At 34.2% G+C, this 21,128-nt stretch overlaps 2 protein-coding genes across 2 annotated transcripts; one reads left to right on the top strand and one right to left on the bottom strand.

Moving 5' to 3' along the window:
- The first annotated feature begins 1,782 nt into the window (after positions 1-1,782).
- LOC132601608 (uncharacterized) lies at positions 1,783-3,699 on the top strand. The gene has a single exon (XM_060314690.1). It carries the CDS (start codon positions 1,783-1,785, stop codon positions 3,697-3,699), a length of 1,917 nt encoding a protein of 638 aa, XP_060170673.1.
- A 1,876-nt stretch (positions 3,700-5,575) lies between these two features.
- LOC132602331 (beta-glucosidase 44-like) lies at positions 5,576-12,105 on the bottom strand. The gene is made up of 11 exons (XM_060315226.1): positions 11,845-12,105; positions 10,910-10,968; positions 8,391-8,466; positions 8,219-8,290; positions 7,931-8,018; positions 7,595-7,847; positions 7,161-7,276; positions 6,816-7,033; positions 6,317-6,348; positions 6,126-6,228; positions 5,576-6,022 (listed from the first exon to the last, which is right to left on the bottom strand). The coding sequence occupies exons 1-11, from the start codon at positions 12,050-12,052 to the stop codon at positions 5,745-5,747; spliced, it is 1,503 nt and encodes a 500-aa protein (XP_060171209.1). The 5' UTR covers positions 12,053-12,105; the 3' UTR covers positions 5,576-5,744.
- Between the last annotated feature and the right edge of the window lie 9,023 nt (positions 12,106-21,128).

Below are 21,128 nucleotides of genomic sequence, written 5' to 3'. Positions count from 1 at the left end.
TGCTTGCAACTGTCTCTTTGCAATAGATGAGGTTGTTAGACTAGTTCCATGTGCAGGGGCGGAGCCACACCTATTCAAGGGTGGTTATATGAACACCCTTCGTCATAAAAAATTATCGGATGCCTATGTTAAATATAGAACTTTGTGGATATATACTAGTAATGAACAACCTTGACATAGAAATGAAGGATAGCCCAGCGGCTAAGGGTGTGCAAACTCTCGCTGAGGACACGAGTTCGAATCCCAGCTGTGGCACAATTTTTTTATTTTTGCATTAGAGAAACTAGTAGTCTCTTTTCACTGAATGAGACAAGCCATACTGCCATAACATTTAAAAAGTGTTGACTTTTTCTTTTAAAATTAAAAAAAGCTACTCATCAAACTTTTTATCTTCTAACAGAAGCCAACTTATTTTGTTTTAATTTAGTCAAAATTTTATCTTCTACCCAGAACACATTTTTTCCTCATAAACTAAAAACCCCCTTTTGCTTCTCTTTCCCGCCATTGCCTGCCCTTCTGCCTTCTCTTACTCCATCAAAAAATCACCTGCACCACAGACCACCGTTAGTCCGCTATCAACTATCACCGCAAGGTCCGCAACCATAACGCCAGTTAATATATGTAAGTAAAAAACATTTGAGAGCATGGAAATTTTATTGTACTTTTGTCTCTTCAATTGTCTGGTATCAACTTCAAGTAACAGAGATGGTGAGGATGAGAGTAAGTGCAAAGACATGAAAAAGAATTGTACTCAAGTATGTAAGCTGGGCTAGGGGGTTAGTAACGACTTGTTAGTTGCCAAACAAATTCCATCGGATTTCTTATATTCATTTTAACCTGAAACGATTTTAATTTTTCATTCAAGAGTGGGATTCATCATTTGTGCTTTTTCTTTTTCCCATTGTTATTTCATAGCAAATTAGGACCTATCTTTTTATTTTTATTTATTTCTAGGTGATGGGAAGAAAAATTAGGGATTTTCATATATTGCTACTTTTTCAGTAGAGATATCTTTTTTATTTCTAGGTGATGGGATGATGGCAAGAAAAATTATGTAGTTAGGACCTATCTTTTTGATTTCTAGGTGATGGCAGTTTGCTACTTTATTCCTCCATATTTTTCTACTCTTCCTGTAGAACAGTAGAAGTGTTAGATGTACCAACTGCATTTTTGTGTTTTTTTAATTTCTTTATATATTCAGTGAGTAATTTGTATGACTGATTTCTAATAAGTGCATCGCATTTGACTGTTATTTCAATTTGAATGGAGAAATATTTTCAAAAAGTACCAAAAAAAAGTTTGGTGTCTCACTCTTCTCAGAATCAAAATCAACTAGGACGAGATGAAAATGCCAACCAAGCAGAAATACCATCGTCTCACTCTTCTCAGAGACAAGAATTTGATGAAAATGATCTAAAGGCTGACTGGGCCGAAAGAACTCCAATTTTTTATTATCATCCAAACATTCGTGATGAGGTAAGGAGGGCATACATTCAAAAAGGTCCTTGCTAGCCTAAGGATCATGAGTTTCCTAAAACTGATATTTATGGAATACCATGTCGTTTTGTTTCTAAATGGTTTGATGAATTTCCTGATTGGTTGGAATATAGTACAAGTGCAGATGCAGCTTATTGTTTGTCTTGTTATTTGTTTCAAGGTGAAAGCATTCATCAAGGTGGTGGTAATGTATTTTCGACTAAAGGGTTTAAAAATTGGTATAGAAAGGATAGCTTGCTAACGCACGTTGGTCCACCAAATAGTGTTCATAATCAATCAAAAAGAATGTGTGAATATCTAATGCGAGAAGAACAATCCATTCAGGCTGCATTTTACAAGTTGGATGATAAAGGTAAGCATAAATATTGGGTTCGCTTAAATGCTTCAATCTATGTGGTACGACTTCTCTTGAATCAAGGTTTGGCACTTCGCGGTCATGATGAGAGTGAATCGTCATTGAACAAAGGTAATGTTTTTGAAGTTCTTTCATGGTACGTGGATAAATGTGATCAAATTCAACCTTATGTGTTAGGAAAAGCTCCAAAAAATAATAAAATGACTTCTCATGATATCCAGAAAGATATTGTGAGTGCTTGTAAGATTGAAACAATTAAGGCTATAATAGAGGACTTAAATGGTGACTACTTTGCTCTATTGGTTGATGAATCTAGAGATGTGTCATGCAAAGAGCAAATGGCTATTTGTTTGCGATTTGTTGATAAAAGGGGATTTGTGATGGAGGCATTTATTGGACTTGTTCATGTTAAAGATACTAGTGTGTTATCTCTAAAGAAAGCAATTGTGGATGTACTCGCTCACCATTCTTTAACTTTATCTTATGTACGGGGGAAATGTTATGATGGGGCAAGCAATATGCAAGGTGAGCTTGGTGGTCTTAAAACGTTGATCAAACAAGAAAGTAGATCGGCTCATTCCGTTCATTATTTTGCTCATCAACTTCAACTAACTCTTGTTGCAGTTTCTAAAAAGTGTGTTCAAGTGGGAGAACTTGTACTCTTGGTTTCAAATGTTTTGAATGTGTTGGGAGCTTTTTTTAAACGTGTGGATGGATTTCGAGAATCTAAAAAACAAAAACTCCGGGAAGCATTAGATTTGGGTGAGCTAGAAACGGGTAGAGGCCTGAATCAAGAACTTGGCCTTATTAAAGCCGGTGATACTCATTGGGGATCTCACTACAAGTCGTTTGGAAACTTTATTACTAAATTTGCCTCTATTGTTGATGTCCTTGATGCTCTTGTTGTAAATGCAAGTAGTCCGGATGAAAGAGCTAGTGCATCGGGATTTCTTAGATGTTGTCAAACATTTGAGATTATTTTCTTGTTGCATTTGATGACTGATGTTTTAGGAATCACATATGATCTTAATGTGTCATTACAGAAAAAGGAACAAGATATTGCAAATGCCATGATTCTTGTTAAGGTTTGCAAGAGAAGGTTGCTAGCTTTAAGAGATAATGAATGGGATCCTCACTTAGAAAAGCATTCTGGATGGGATTCACTTAAAGAAAAGGTAGAAACTTTTTGTATCAAGCATAAAATTTCATTGCCTAATTATGATGATCCATATGCTAACTCTGGAAGATCACGACGTAAAGTAGTTGATTATACTACTTTGCATCATTACCGTGTGGATTTGTTTTATAAAATTATTGATTGGCAGTTACAAGAAATCAATAAGCGTTTCAATGAGGTGACTAGTGATTTGCTTAATGGAGTAGCTTGCTTGAATCCAATTGATTCATTTTCTAGTTTTGACATAAAAAAGATAGTGAGAATGGCTGAATTATATCATGATGTCTTTGATGGATTTAGCATGAGGGCCCTTGAGAATCAACTTGCTAATTACATTATTAATGTTCGTGATATTGACAAAAGGTTCTCTAATTTAGGTGGACTTGGGGAACTTTCGAGAAAGTTAGTTGAGACAAAGAAGCATTTAAACTATTCTCTTGTATTCCTTTTGGTGAAGTTTGCTTTGCTTCTACCAGTCGCCACTGCAACAGTTGAAAGAGCTTTTTCGGCGATGAAGTTTATCAAGAATGACTTGCGGAATCGAATGGACGATGAATTCTTGGATGGTTGCATAGTACCTTATGTGGAAAAAAAAGTATTTAAAGATGTTTCTAATGAGTGTATTATAAAAACATTTCAAGGGATGAAGACTCGTCGAGTGCAATTGTAATTTATTAGTTTGTAATAGAATCTTTTGTTGTTGACTTCTTTATGTTAATTTTATTTTGTACAAGTATCTTCCCGACTCCATTCTATTTTTTCATATTCTAACTTGATGTTACAACTCTTTTGTTTTTCCTTCCTACCAAAGTTGAATTTCATGATCTTCGGTTGAGATACTCTGCAGATACGTTGCTTGGACAGTTACACCTGAAGACTCGGCGTCACACTCTTTTGTTTTTCCTTCCTACAAGCTGTGACTATTACACCTGAAGAGAGTGAGGCCATTGAACGTGTAAGTTACTTATTTATTCTTTAGCTTGCATCAGATAAAGTGTTCTATGGTAGAGCTTATTTCGTAATAAATTCTATGAAGGGGTAGAGTGTCGGTGGGAGCTTAAATGAATAATTCACTGTTGCAAATATTTTGACGCAACACTGGGCCATATTGATAGTTGGCAGAGGCATTGTATTTTTTACATGCGTTGTTTTTTTCCCCTCACACATCCCCTGTCCTAAAATATGAACACCCTTGATGAAAATCCTGGCTCCGCCCATGTCCATGTGCATTGCATTCTTGCTCATTCAGACATTACTCTTTGTTTGGAACTTCTGCTACATTCAACCAGATGTCTAGGCTTTGTTCAATTCATTCTTGTGCACTCTCACATGTATCTAGACTTGGTTTGTCTTTTTCATGGTATCAATCATTTTTTGCCTTTTGTTTATCATGAATCTTTGTCAATAATCAAAACTCACATGCACATTAGTCTAGCTAATGCCAACGACATTACCCAATGAAATAGGTTCTTCAATCTTGTTCTTTGTATTAGGCCGCACTTCGGGAATCAGAACTCACAAATATCGCATTGACTGTATTCGCTCAAATTCTATTCTCTCTCTATATGAGTGCGTAAAAATCTTCGAGAGAGGACTTGACAATATATCTTTTGGTGCTCAGCAAGTCAACTAACCACAAACCCTACATGATGAGGCCCAAAATAAGAATCAAGGTTTGAGTCGACTTAGGTTTCTTGCGTGTCATGCGGCTTCAATAGCCCTTTAGGAATCTGAAGCGAATTTGGATAATTTTGGCAAGAAATCCTGTAACTTGTCCGCCAAGTCCTTATCTCTTAAATCAAGAGTTCCACTCGTAGCTCTGAGTTGAAACATGTTCAGTGACCTGGTTCAAGCACCTGGTTCATTCACTTTATCTCGCATCTGTTACTGAGAAGGAACATGTTCATTGACTTTGTTCATTCACTTTGTCAATCATCAAAATATACACGTGTTAGTGCCAACAGACCTATTCCTCATGATACTGATGTTAGAAGCCAGACCAGATTTTGTTAACATGGCTGCCTTAGAGGGTATGTTAGCATCTTTGATTGAAGTTAGATGCTAACATGCTCATAATCATAAATCAGTTTATAGAGCCCAAGAGAGAGGGATTCCTAAAATACAAAGAGTTCAGAAGGAATTTGTTGATGATACCAATAAGCAAGTGGGAGGATTTGATTGATGACCGAAGCAATTGTGACTCTGCATGAACTTTGTGGTGATGATGTTAAGAAGCTAGATCTCCTAGTTGGTCTACATGGAAAGGAGAAAATTGAAGGCATTGCCATTAGTGAAATTGTTTTCATTTTATTTGTGCTTATTGCTTAAAGTTAAGCCCTCATGCATCAATATTAGTATGCAAAATAATTCAATCTGTGATCAAATCTAGAAGCATTATTCATGTGTCATTGTGTTATGATGGTATTTCAGGAGCTAAAGGCTGATCGATTCTTTACGACATTTTAATTCGCAAACCAACACTAATAGACATTCAATTAGCAAACAATGACAGAGTCTTGAAACGTCAGTGCCCGAATTGGTAAAAGGATATAGATATGATGTTCTATAGAACTCTACCCCGGAATAGAAACTCTAGCCTCTAAACAGAGTTACACCTACTTATGGGTGACGATTACTCTAAACAGACATATCCTAAATAAGCAAATTAAACTCCTTTAATGAAAAGGCTACAATACAAAGGGGCAATGTCTGAGCTTAATGCTTATGGCGCTTAAGTAATTGCTTGAACCAATAGGCTGACATTTTTGGATACCGCTTAAGGGTTCTGAAATCAACATAGATAATACCAAATCTAGAAGTATAACCTAATCTCCATTCAAAGTTGTCTAGCAACGACCATGCAAAGTAGCCTATGACATTAGCTCCTTCATCGATAGCCTTCTTTAGTTCGGCCAAATAACTTCTGTAGTAATCAATCCTTTTCATATCATGCAATGCATCTTGAAGGGAAATGTTTCCTGCATAATCCATACCTGAAATTAATCTATGGTCAGTCCTCGGAGTTCCTTTTAAGTCCGTTCTGGAAATTCAAACAAGTCTAGGTAACTACAATTTTGAAAAGTTTTACACGCATACCATTTTCTGATAGAATAATGGTAGGATTTCCATAGTGTTCTTTTACATAGTTGACAGCTTTGTAGAGACCCCAAGGCACAATGTAGAGCCAATCCGAATTTGCCTACAAGCATTCAAAGTAAAAATGGAATTAGCTAACGGTTAGGATATAGTACTTTCTAGGTACAAAAACATTAACTCCACGTTCTTACCCTAGGACCAATTGGTACTCCCTTGCGATCATCTGCACCACGGCAAGAAAAGAATTGGGATCAACAAAACCTCTTACGTACAACATCAGAACATTTTTTCCGCTTAGATACTGTTTTTTAAAGGCGAAAAGCACAAAAAGGTGATGAGGTCTAGGGGGCTTGAAGCGAAAGCGATTAGCGAAGAACACAATTTATGTGAAATGACAAAAGACCAGACATATACGAATTTAGTACTGTAGTAATTGAATAAATAACTAGTTTCAGCATTCAATTTAGAATAATGCCAATATTAATCCAACTTCATACAGTTGGGATTCAAAGAATCAACCACTTGTTGTAGATATCACTTTTCACATCATTGGTTGATGCGCATTCTTATCTGAAGCTCATGACTTCGCATATGAGGCAATAATCCGTCACTTCACATTACTTCATGGCTATAAGTAACAACCCGATGACTATTAAGCACATATCGGAAATAAAGAAGTAAAAATCTTACAAGCAAATCCACAGTTCTGATCCTGCTGGTACGCAAGGGCTTTTGGTTTGGATAACTGGTGATCATATGTATAGAAGGTAGTATAATGGTTTATGCCCACATAATCAATTGATCCTTTGACCTTCTCAATCTCTTCTGTTGTGAATTTGGGTAATCGATTTCCAACAATATTTTGCATTGTTTTTGGGTACTCTCCATATACTAGAGGATGGAAAAACCTATATAGCAAGTCCAAATTAAGTGTTGTTCTCAAGATAAGGCTATAGCAAACCAAATTTCATAGAGGATTGACCACTCTATGAGAAACTTATTAAGTAATGTAGTGTCATGTTAGAAAATTCTTACCATCCCAATTCAAAGTCTATTGCTCTTTGAGCTGCACAATTGTCAGCTTTCGACCTAGTAAGTGGTTCATACCAGACAAAATCCAAGATAATCCCAAATTTCCCTTTCTGTTTCTCCTGTAATTGCATTTTTAAGATGAAGTCAAACCTTACTCCTCTTCTCCTAGTATGTTGTGAGTTGAAATATGATGTAAAATTTCCGGACAAAGCAACAACAAAATAGTTTTAACTTCCATAATTAAGTGTGAAGGTACTTTGCATTATCACGTCACTAAAAAAATAGCTACAAGTAACCGTCCACATAAAGTGAGACCTGAAAAATAAGACAGGTTACCTACTATAACAAGTTAAAATATAGTGATGGCGTAATTTCTTTTGACATTTCTAGTGTGTGTAAGTTAAATAAAAAGAAAAGAAAAGGATATTTAATCCTACTTGATACTTTTCGCGGTATCTATGAGCAGCAGCAGCATGGCTTAAGATCATATTATGTGCAACAATGTAAGGCTCAGTTGCAGAGTCCCCTGTTGTGCAGTTGCCAAATGCTTTAGAGCACCTTCCAGGTGCAAAGAATCCAGTGTCATACCCTAAATCAGCAACAACTCTTGGTTCATTAAATGAGAACCAATTCTTAACTCTGTCTCCATATGTCTTGAAGCAAAATTCTGCATAATCAGCAAAATCTTTGCTGCAAAGTTTATATGACAAAGCACTGTCAGAACAAAGATGCAAAAAAGTCATGTGTGAGGTAAATTTTCTTGATATACTTACACGACTTCATGACTCAACCATCCCTTGTATCTATCTTGAAGTGCTTGAGGTAAATCGTAGTGATTAAGATTAACATATGGGGAAATACCTGCCAAAAATAAGATGTTCAAGCTTCAATAATTTTGTCTATATAACATATTCATATTGACTATTGTTAAGTAGAGGCGGATCCACAATTTAAACCAGTGGATATAAACATACAACTACATCAACTATTTTTTTTGTTAATATGTGTATAATTCAAGACTAATGTAACAGGTACGTCCGTACATGCAGTCAGAAAATTACCTCTTTTGAGCATATAGTCAATCAACCTGTTGTAATAAGCAACTCCCTTCCAGTTAATTTTTCCAGCTCCATCTACATTGGTAAAGTGAGACACAAAATATTTTATGTTTATGCAAAGGGCTAGATTTTAAAGTTAGAGAACTGGAAAGAATAAAGTAGTTGATCAAATTACTTGGGAAAATCCTGGACCATGAAATTGAGAAACGGTAAGCATCAAAGTTCAGCTTCACCATTAGATCAATATCTACCTGTACTCATAGAAGAGGATTCAGTTAAATTTCATGATACAAAATCATACATCAAAATTTAAGGATTTACAGCTTGTTTGGATGATCGTTACCTATCATATTGTGTTGTTAGTTTAAATACAATGTTTGTTCTGATTGTTACTTAAATTCTATTGTATCGTATCGTTTAATTCATCATTACGTAACCACGAAAAGTTTCATTTTATGTAATGACTGATTTGGTGTTATGCTGTCGTTACCTTATTTTTTCCCTGATTTTATCTTTACTTATTATCTAATAATCATATTTTATCTTTTATCGTACCTTTTTATGACAGATCTAGAGTATATATACCCTACTTAATTTTGTTGTAGATTTATCTTTCAAATTGTTGATGTCTAACATTATGTAACGATGAGAAACGGTACAATCTATCCAAACGTCTTATTCATCAAAACAATACAGTACAATACAATACAACACTATACGATATAGAAACAATACGTAACAACCATCCAAACAAAGTGTTAGGGTGTGTTTGGTACGAAAAAAAATGTTTTCCTATACTTTCTGGTGTTTGGTAAATAGCTAAAAAAAAAAATACCTCATTACTCTATAACATTTATATATACAATAAGAAAAATACTATGGGGCTATGGAGGGTTGGGGGTGGGGTGAGTTGAGGATGTTGGGGCGGGGTTGAGGGCGTTGAAGGTGAAGTGAAGAAAATAAGCATTTCTTGCCATTAGTGAAAATTTTGTTTTTCCTAGTTATATTAGAAAAGTCATTTTCTTAATTTTTAAGAGATTAATTTTCTAAACGAAAATATTTTGACCAAGCACGAGAATATTGAAAAACATTTTCCTCCATCACACTCTAAGGGAGTAATTATCATGAGAGTTGTCTTAGCTATTGGAGCAATTAATTCCTTAACAAGGTAACTCTAAAGTTGAATGTTTTATCGACTTGATCATTAGCTTTATTAATTCTTCTCAACGATATAATAATAATAATAATAATAATAATAATAATAATAATAATAATTATTATTATTATTATTATTATTATTATTATTATTATATATGCTGTCATGTCACAGCTTCTCTCCCAAGAAAGAGTAATATAGTCCTAATCATTTTGTCTTTCAATATGGTTGGTGACGATGGTCAAAAGAGACTTTCACCCACAACCAGGAAAATGTCCAAAAAGACCGATACCAAACATATCTTTCGTGGATTTAGATTAAGAACGCTCATAATTTAATACATTTTCACACCATTAGCTATAGTGGGTTATTTAATCTTCTTTTACGATTACGGAAAAGGTTCGAAAATGCCTTTAAACTATGCGAAAATGAACAAAAATATTCTTTTAATAGTTTGTTTTAGATCACAAATTTTAAAAGTATTATTTTCTTTCTTAATTTTGTGTCAAATTAAACAGTGTCACATAAATTGAGACAGAAGAAATAATATTGATCTATATTTAAAAAAAAATTAATTTAAATTTAAATTTTCTATTTTTTCCTTAATGACATGCTTTAATAGTCATAGAAATATCATAAGTGATATATTTGAGACCAAAAATTCTATGAACACTTTGATGTGTGTCAAATTCTTTTTCTTAAAATTTGTGCCTCTAATTAAATACTACTGCATCAAATGAAACATGGGGAGTACATACTCTATCGGTCCCATATTAATTGTCCACATTACTATAAATATCCATCTGAAAATACTTCTCCATTTACAAAATCAAGATAAAATTAATTAAGTTTTTTCTACTTTGCCCTTAACATTAATTGTTCTTTTAATTAGCCAATATTGATTAAAGTGCAATTAATTGGAGAGAGATAAGAGTAATGTAGTAAAAATACATTATTATTTATGAGTTCTTAAAGAACGTGTAACGGATAAAGTGGACAAGTAATATGAGATGGAGGGAGTAATTAAATACCGCTATAAAATGAAACAGAAGGACTAACAACATAAATTTACTATGTACAATTACCTATTATCTCAAATTACTTTAACCTAGTGGTGTAAAAAATACTTTATATGATTAGCAGACAGAAAGTAAACTCATCTAAATTCTGTTGGTGCATCAAATTACTATGAGAAAGATTATCCTTAAATATTAAAACATGTAAGACCTAAAGCTTTTTCTTGCCTACATCTCGTAGCCAAGCGGCAATTGACCACCAAGGGGCATGGTATGGTGAGACGGAGAAATACCTAGTAGAGAGTTTTTTTTTAAAATAAAATATCACACAATACAAATCTGAATTAATTTGGCAAGTAGGTAACTGAAACCAGATGATCATAAAATATATATATATATATTTAAAAAAAAAAAAAAAACAGGCATTTATACCAAATCCGCATTACCATAAAAGAACACTGGATGTAGTAACATAAAATTTGAACCATCCTAGCTGCTAGAAAGAAGACATATTCAACTTACTTTATAACGGTGGTACTGGTCCGCAGAGACCTCTCCACTTGCATTATTGGGCTCACGTCCTGTTTCAGCACCAGTAAAAGCTCTTACTTCGATCAAAATCGTCTAAACAAATCATGATACTACTACAATGATAACATATTCAGTCTAATTTCAGAAGTGGAATCTGAAAAAGATAGTATGTATGCAGATCTTACTCCTACTTGTGAAGGTAGAGAGGTTGTTGCCGATAGACCCTCGGCTCAAGTAAAACATTTTAAAGCAATTTGGACAAAGAAAATATGGAAGTGAAGAAGCCAAGGAAAATGATAAGGAAAGCAGCAGCAACAACAACAACAATATACCCAGTGAGATAGAGTGTACGCAGACCTTACCCTATCTTGGAAGGTAGAGATACTATTTCCGGTAGACCCTCGACATAAGAACAAACAATTCAAAGCAGCATGAAAAAAGAAATAACATAAACAAGTAAACCATGGCAACATACTATAAAAAGCATGATATAGCAGTAACAACCACAAAGTAATACTAGGCGACGGTTACTTTTAATTTTTTTAAAGAGTAATACCATAATCAAAGAACAAGAAACAATATATAGTAGCAGAAATCGAAGGGCAAGACACTACAAGAGTAATACCGAAAGCATTACGTATATAACATTTTTGAAAGAAAAAAAAAAGTAATAATAACAAAATAATACGATAACCGAAACACAAGAAACAACACATGACAACAGAAATCAAAAAATAAGAAACTACGAGAATAATACAAAATACTACTTGTATGAAAGGAGGAGCGGTGCTCCAAACTACCACCAAGCCTAACCTACAAGAAAGCGAGACAAAACTCAACTACCTATTAACCTTATACCATAATCCGCAACCTCTTTATACTCAAAATCATGATACATTCTATAACTAAATTTAATTAATATGTACCAGGCTGTTTGATGAAAGTGTCCCAAACACTAGGTCCACGACCATCCTTGCTAGCCGCACCTTCTACTTGGTATGCAGATGTTGATGTTCCAAACACAAAACCCTTTGGAAAGCTGTCTCTGCTCAAAACATTATTATTGCTCTGAACGAACGTTATGGTGCTTAATATTACAGCAAGAAGAAACAACCATGGAGTGGTTTTGATCATTTACTCCTTTCTACGGCCAAATCTCAAAGCAATACTAGTGAGTGGAGTGTAGGATCAGGTGGGATATGGCATGGACATATGGTGGGGAGCAATTCTATTTATAGAATAGATACTAGAGTATAAACTAATGTATGTGAGTGGTATGGCCAGGGTGCACATATTATATATATATATATATATATATATATATATATATATATATATATAAAGATGTACAAAAAGTTCACTGTGTCTAGGCTTATGCCTGTTACAAGACCTGGCACTACGACCAATGTCTGATCATTCACAAAATTAATAAATCTCTCATAAGTAGCCCCTCTCATATCTGCCCAAAACACATTGCTCACAAAAAAAGGGGGACTACATGCACTTGAAGTCCATCAAAAAGCTTTCTCCTAGCACCGTCCTTAGCAAGCAAATCAGCCACCTTGTTCTGCTCATGGTATATATGCTTAATTGTTGGATGGCCCAAGTTGTACATGAGAGACTTGCATTCAGTAATAACAACATTATAAGGGATATGACCTTTTTCTAGCATGTTGATTACCTCCATTGAGTCACAGTTAATTTCCAAGGGCTTGAGATTGTGATCATGAGCGAGTTTGAGACTCTGCAAGATAGCTGTTAGCTCACCATAAATATTAGTAGTGTTTGGCAAACCTTTGGTGAAGCCCACTACCCAGTCTCCCTTGCTATTTCTATAAACCCTCTCTATGCTGCCTACTCCTGGGTTACCTAAGCAAGAGCCATTAGTGTTGAGCTTAAAGAAGCCATTAGGAGGGGGTTCCCATGTGAGAGAAATTTTGATTTTCCTATTCTCATGGAGGGAGTTGTTAGTGAGTTGAGAATATTCAATAGCATTACCATAACAACATTCAAATCTAGGGTGGTCAGTTTCCCATTAAAGAGGTTGGTATTTCTATTGAGCCAAATTTTTCAAAAGCAGAAAGGGATAAAAGTATCTCAATTTAAAAGATGATTAAAGGCTTAATACCTAGATAGACCCTTAAACTTGGCATGTTTTGTAAGATAGGCATATAAACTTACAAGGTGACCAGATAGACACTTAAACTTACTCAAAGTGTATTTTTCATGTTTTCCAGTTATTTTGAAAACAAAAACTATATTTTTCAAACACTCACAATTTTCATGGCCAAACAAGCCCTAAATATATCACAAAATATTTTTTTTTAAAAATGGAAAAATAAGGCAATCGCATATACATGAGACTATAAATGTGCACTTAAACCAATAAATACTCGCTAATCGCAATTTTGCAGCTTTCAATTAACTCGGTTTTTTTTTTACACTTGAATAATTAAAAAACAATAACTTTAACCAATAAAAATCCTTAAAAAAAGAAATTTCAAATTAAGAAATTTCTTTTTTTTAAGGATTTTCTTCTCGGCTTTACAGTTTTCTTAATTTGAAATTTCTTTTACACTTGAAATACTGAACTTAGAAATTTCTTAATTTGAAATTTCTTTTTTTAAGGATTTTTATTGGTTAAAGTTATTGTTTTTTAATTATTCAAGTGTAAAAAAAAAAAACCCGAGTTAATTGAAAGCTGCAAAATTGCGATTAGCGAGTATTTATTGGTTTAAGTGCACATTTATAGTCTCATGTATATGCGTTTGCCTTATTTTTGCATTTTAAAAAAAATATTTTGTGATATATTTAGGGCTTGTTTGACCATGAAAATTGTGAGTGTTTGAAAAATATAGTTGTTGTTTTCAAAATAACTGGAAAACTTGAAAAATACACTTTGAGTAAGTTTAAGTGTCTATCTGGTCTCCTTGTAAGTTTATATGCATATCTTACAAAAACATGCCAAGTTTAAGGGTCCATCTGGATATTAAGCCATGATTAAACCTTTGCTTTTTCAGAAATGGCCACTTTTAAAGAAGTTAGTGCAGCTGCTAGAGATAGTACAATTAACAGTGGCCAAGGTGCAGTTTGAACAACACTAGCCCAGAAGCCGGAGGAGGTACTGCATTCAAAGAAGATATGGTTCAAATTTTCATTAGGATGGTTACAGGATTTGCAATGGGATGTGACATTTAACCCAGTGTAGTGAAGGTAAGAGCTTGTAGGAATCTTGTTATGGTTCATAAGCCAGAGGAAAATTTTAGTTTTATTAGGCACTCTAAGCTTCCATATCTAGCTTAGTTTAAGATTCTCATTGTTTCTAGCCTTAGGATCTTTTCTGGCAATAAAGTTATCGGCAGATTTAGAGGAGAACTCACCATTATTCGTCAATTTCTAATAGTACTTATCATCCTCAGTACTATTATTAGGCTTGAAGGTGTTGGAGATGAGGTGATGAGTTTGGGAAGGGAGGTCAAAAGAAAGGGTGTCTAGTCTTTTAGTAACATCTGACACCTTTAAGTGTTCTTCTCCTCTATTCAAGGGGCCATAGATAGTTTCCCTAAGGGGAGTGCTATTCAGGATCCAATTATCATACCAGAAATTTATTTTATTACCTCTACTGGGAACCCATTGAGTAGCTTCTCTACATGTTTTATAACCCTCTAGGATGTTCGTCTAGGTTCTTGAATGATGCTTAGAATGACTGGCCCTACAATTTTTGGCAATAAGGACTGAAGCCCAGAGGGAACTAGGATTCTTTAGTAATCTCCAAACAAGGGCAGTGTGCATAGTTTTGTTCTTAAGCTCAACTTTATGAATGCCTAACCCACACCCAGCATTAGGCTTAGTCACAATCTCCCAACCTATAAGATGAATTTTCTTTTTCTCATCAGTAGTGCCCCAGATGAAGTTTCTTTGAACTCTATTAATCGTCTGGTGAGTCTTACTGGGGAGCTTGATGTATTGCATAACATGGTTAGGGATTGAGGAAAGTATGGGCTAGGGTGGTTCTACCAGCTATGTTGAGGAATTTAGTCTTCCATCTTGCAAGCTTTGTATTAAGGTTACCAATGATGAACTGAAAATCTCTCTTATCAGGTCTTTTTTGGAAGATGGGGAAACCCAGATACTTACCAAAGCAGTCCCTAGCAATTATGGTAAGGAATCGAGAGTATCTCTCAATGTTCTCAGGAGTACAGTTTTTAGAGAATATAATTTTGGACATAGCAAGATTGATTCTTTGTCCTCACCTATTATTAAACCTGTTTAGAGGGTTAATTGTGACACCTAATTTTTTACCTCACATAAATTATTCTAATTGCTCAAAAGACTTGAATGTTAAATGGGGTAATATATGTTTCATTTTAAGAAAATCAGAATGATTTATAAACTATGTAGACAATATTTTGCCTTTATTGTTTGATAAAATAATTTCTATAATAAATCATTTAGAAATTACTTCACAGCAATTAATGATGCATTTTACTGATTTTCAACTAGAAAATAGTATAAAATAGCCATTTATTTAATTGTGCAATTATCGGGAATTAATCAATAAATATTCACCCCATTTAATTCAAGGGAATTGATTTGATTGAATAATCATTTTTAAGCCCAAAATTTTATTTCTGCATACTCCCTTTAAATGAGCAATTCTCAAATTAATTATAATTAATTTGGATGATTAATTATGGTTATATTAGTAAATTGCTTATTATATGTTTAACTATGGCTACAATTGAAATAATCAATTAGTTAGTCAAATAGGACATTAATTAAAATAACAAAAATACATGTTTTAATTCAATAAAGGGCATGCTTGTAAATCCAATATTTTGTGAAAATCAGTTGTGTTTTTTAATTGTTTAATTTTAATTAAAATGGATCAATCCCTTTAAATCTTTTTACCTGCTCATTAATTTGCATTTTTTTTGTCCTTTATATATATGTGTGTGTGAGAGAGAGAGAGAGAGTGAAATCGGGCCCACCCTTTTTCTTTTTGTTATGGACTGGGTCTAGCCCATTAAGGACCGACCCGGCCCAATGTAAAAGAAATATATAAGGCAATGCCTTCAGGAAAAGCTAGCCCTAGAAGGGCATTTGGGTCTTCGTTCGCTAGGGTTTCTCAAAACCCTTAGCGCCGCCATGTGATTCTCTCTCTTCTTTGTTTTAGCCATTTTCTGCAAAAATTCAGAGTGTAAAGGGGGTTGACAGGGGTGTATCACTATTTTGAGGAAAGGCATTAATTGCCTCTTCCTCTTTCATCCAATTTTCAAATGAACGAAGCATAAAAGTAAGTTTTCTTTTACTTTTTCTCCACTTTTGCGAGTATGCACTACAAATCTTTAATTAGTCTTGTTTGCATGTGAAAGATTTTCATTGTTTCACAACGAACCTCTCGGATTAAGGATGAAAATGTGTTTTCTTTGAGTACTATAATTGAATCTAGACCATTCATTTTAATTTGGCCAAATCTGGACCATTTGTTGTTTGAGAAAGCTTTGTGAATATATTTGTCCCACATCGACCCAGTGTAGGGTTTGTCAAAATTAGGGGTTCTATAAATAGAACCACAATATTGTTGATTCTGACAAGTTTGATACGAAAATAAATTATTTTGTTTGAAAAATCCAAAATACATAGGATTTTCTAGCTTACAGCTTAAAACCTTTAAATTTTTGGATTTAGTTTAAAATTTTCAAAGTTTTATAAGTGTTTGTGTGATTAAGTGTAAAGAAAAGGGGCTTTTAATTTCATTCTCTTCAAAGGTTGCACATCCACAAGGTAACCTTTCTTCTTATTTATTTAATTTTGCTGCAAATTTTTTCAGTTAGATGTTTGTTTGCTTAATATTTGTCTGCTAATGTAGTTTAGTATGTCATTATGGTCTATTTAAGTTTGATAAAAATGCGAGTTTGATATACTTGTTTAGATTAAGTCATGTTCTGTTTAATGAAGTGTTAGCTGAGGATAATAGGTTCATTTAATTAGGCTTAAGTGGTTAACTTGCTATTTAAGTGATTATGTGTAAGGTCTGAATTAAGTGGTTAACTTGCTATTCAAGGGATTATGTGTAAGGTCTGAATTAATAAAGAGAATGCTAGTTTGCTAATTAGTCAAGTTTGGTTGATTAGTTAATGCGTGATTATATAATTGAAGAATTTTGTATCGCTTGATATGAGAATGAGTGATTAAATTTGAGTTGAGATTAAAACTGGACTTAAAGGGATACTGTGTGAAGCTGTTGGCACATCTTGATTTGGCTTATGAACCTGCTTAACTAAATATAATTTTGAGGGAACTATTTTAGATGAGTTGAATTATGGATGAGTTTTACTTATGAATTTGACCTATTTGTGGAGGATCATTTGTTACTTTTATAACTAAGAGATAATTATCTGCTCCATTAGGAGAAACTAAGCACCTTGGATATATCTGAGTAACCTTGCAAACTTAAAATGGATTTTGTAAACTTTTATTTTTAAAAGAGAGGTCTTCCCAATTAGTTGAGAAGTTGTTGTTGCAGCTATCTAAGAAAAATGAAGTCCGAATTCTCTGTTTGTCTTGTTTAATGAAATATTTGGTTCTGAGCCTAAAAAAAAAAAAGCAGCCTGCCCATGAATTACTTTCTTCACTTGAAATTATGCCATTAAGTGATTAAGTGAGACCTTACCTATGTGTGTGAAGTTGTTTGCTTTCTTTGATCTTGATGTGCACTGCAATATGTGTAAGTTTGTTTGGGATTTAAGGTGATTAGTCTGAGTGGTTACCTACTGCTCTAAGGCAGGTTGAGCTTAGTTCCAAAACAATTTGATTTCAAAATCTGGACATTTGACTTGATATTAACAGTATCATAGGTTGCAATGTGGTTAATACTCTAACTTATTATAAGATAGGAAACTCACATGTTTAGCTTTAAAATGGGATTGAGTTTACTTGTTGGTTTAGTCTAAAATTCTACTAAAGAAAAGTTTTTTTAGTCAATCTGAGTATACTTAAAATAGGCATTCAATAAGACTGTGAATTGAGTTTGGTTCAAACCCCTTGCATTAGTTGATTTAATTTGACACAATATGTCTTGTGTATTGTTTTAAGCTTTGAATTTGTGATAAAAACTGGCCTTTTTGTTGTCTTTTTCATCTGTGTTGAACCTGCACAAGCATTCACCTACTTTGTTTTAGTAAAAACAATTTTCTCATGATGTAGTTGTCTAGATTTCACCTGATTTAAAGACTTGGAAATCTGTCCAGTTTATTTTGACACACAGTGTGGTGAAACCTGACTAGATTTTTAATTAAAGATAACCTAGAACTGGGACTTCAATATTGGAGTAATTGACTTATTATTATGTCTGTGTCTGGTGAATGAATTTGAATCCAATTTGTATCTAGTTGTAGCATGATCCATGCTAGTATTTGAGAAGTTTGGGGCTCATCTGTGTGTTATCTATTTTTTATTTAAACCCAATAAGGCTTTGTCTTGATCAATTTACATATGAATTGAGTAAAGGGACTGTTTTGGGTCATCTGTCTTTGTTCTTTGTATCTCATGAGACATTGTGTGTTGACTGTCTAGTTTCAAATAATTTGAATGACTATAGATGATTAAGTATTGCTATTTCTGTTACTTGCATTCAATTTAGATAAAGCAAAATGTTGATATATGCACATATACCTCCATTTACTCGCAATACATTAGTAGGGAGGCTTAGTTAGTCATTAAGGATTAAGCTTATGTACTCCCCAGTGTCAGCCATGTCTGGGTTCGTGAAACCCCTTGAATCTTGTGTGACATCGGGAATACAGGGATAGTTTTCCATTATTGGCTACTCCACATCCCTATAGATGTATAAGCATGTATATATAGACAATATATGCAAGTATATCCTTAGAATGTTGTCCTGTTTTAAACAAGTTGGGCCTGCCTTACAAGGTTTTGTCCACATTCCTAAATTTTGATTCAGTTATGTATGTAGTTAAGTCTATGTTCTGCCCATTTTATTTATTTGCGCATTAATATACTTGCTTAAATTTTTTATATTGATTTTGTACCTCTTGTGTTGTGTGTGCAAAAAACTCCCCTTGCATCTTCTTGGGTCACCACACCTCCAAAACAGGAATTGGGCCGAGGCCCAATTCCAAATTCAGATCGAGTCCAGCTTGAAATCGAAAAGGAAGCAAATATTGTGTTGAAGACCCAGCTATGGGTGAAAATAGCCTAATGGGTCTTTGGTAGCTGATAACGTCCAAATACACTCCTCAAAGAGAAAGTGTACACGGTCGTATGCAATATATTTACCCAACTATGAGTCGGGGTCGATCCCACAGGGAACAATGTGCTAGGCGATTAAGAAAGTAAGGAATTTTTACTAACTAAGCTCTGCCAAACGATAAATGATATTTTGGGTTTTTGAGAAATTTATGACTAATGCGAAAATATATAAACTAACCTAGAAAGCAAGTAAATTGATCAATGGCCACAAGCATGGATACAAAGGAAATTACACTCAAGTAACGATCCAATATATTTTATGATATTACAACTAAGAGCGGGTCTATGTTAATAGATAATGATTTCTAAAATCTCATTGAAAGTTTCTCAACCAAATCAATGAATTTCACTCTAAGCTTTCTCAAGCCTTAGAGTGTGATGTTAAACACAATCAATTCAACCTCAAGTTAACTATCCTATCTCTAGCTCAAGTTATTAGATGGGTTTAATGACCCAAATCCTTGCTATCAAACTCTTTTCCTAACTTTCACTTTCTTTCTCAAGCAAAGTAAAAGTGCTTAGGCACAAATAATGTTTGCAACCATTAGGAGATATTTAAGCATGAAGAGTTAATAGAAAAACAATAAACCCACTTCATTAGAAATAAAAATCATTCAATACATAAGCATAACAAGAGTTTCAAACCAAACTTTAATCAAGAATACTTTCATAAACGAGATTCAAGTCTAGAAATGAAATACTACACACTAAAATATTCAATACAAAACAAGGAATTGAAGAAAGGTTTAAGAATTATCTCATTAAAGTGCTCCAATCTTCTCTTCCAATTGTGTAGGTGAAACCCTAGCCTCCAAAACTTGCAAAATGACCAAAGATGTGTTTTACAAACCCTAAAAGAGTATTTATATCATCCCAAAAACGGAAACAAAATCTGGGCAAAAATACCCTCGTGCACAACATGCTGCACAACATGCGGTTCGCATGTTCAACATGCTGCACCGCATGTTCAACATGCTGCACAGCATGTTGTTCGCATGTTGAACATGTTGCACCGCATGTTCAACATGCTGCTTCGCATGTTCAACATGCTGCACCGCATGTTCAACATGCTGCACCGCATGTTCAACATGCTGCACGCATGTGTTGCTAGCATATGTTGCCAGAAAGTGCTTCTTGTTCAATTTTTGCTCCGTTTTGCTTCATTTTGCTCTCCGGACATCTTATCCTACAAAACAACATAAAAACACACAAAGTAACAACAAAAGTTCTTAAAGAGTCACAAAAATTTAAGGAATTAGCATCGAATATCGCGTAATTTCACGACTTATCAATACCCCCAACTTAAAGTCTTTGCTTGTCCTCAAGCAAATCAAAACTAAAATCTCAATAAGGAATCACTTTAAGCACAAGAACATGACTTTGGTTGGTACCAACAATTAGGCTACAAGCATGTGAAGATTTAACCAAATAACTCCCTCATTTCAAAATACAATTTCAAGAATGCAATAGAGAATTAAAACTAACAAGCAACAACACTCAAGTCTCAATAAGTGACTCAAAACCACTAGTTTCCTAGATATGCTCAATTGACTCAACTTGGAATTTAACATCACCACTCTATCGTAATCCATATGCCCTCACAAGAAAGAAAGTCCCAAAATCACTATATTCACAACAACAACACAAGGGACAAATACACAAAAGTCACTCACGCTCAACAAAGAAGTTCTAGTGCTAACAAATATCACACCATAAGCTTGCCCTTATTTTCGTTCATCACTAACTCAAGAACTTTCAGTCGGAGATCACATAGGGACTTTTTAAGATCGTAATGTAGGCTTAGGGAAGGGTAGGATAAGTATTTGAGATACAAGTGATTACACCCTCCTTGAACACTACACAAACTTTCCTCTTCATTTCAAAACATCGCTCCTTCCTTTGCATACTAGTTTCCCTAGTTATTCAAACTTTTTTT

This window comes from Lycium barbarum, chromosome 7 (genome assembly GCF_019175385.1).
Source record: "Lycium barbarum isolate Lr01 chromosome 7, ASM1917538v2, whole genome shotgun sequence".
Taxonomy (NCBI): Eukaryota; Viridiplantae; Streptophyta; class Magnoliopsida; order Solanales; family Solanaceae; genus Lycium; species Lycium barbarum.
The sequence above is the reverse complement of the archived record's forward strand: the minus strand, read 5'-3'. Positions and strand labels throughout refer to the sequence as shown.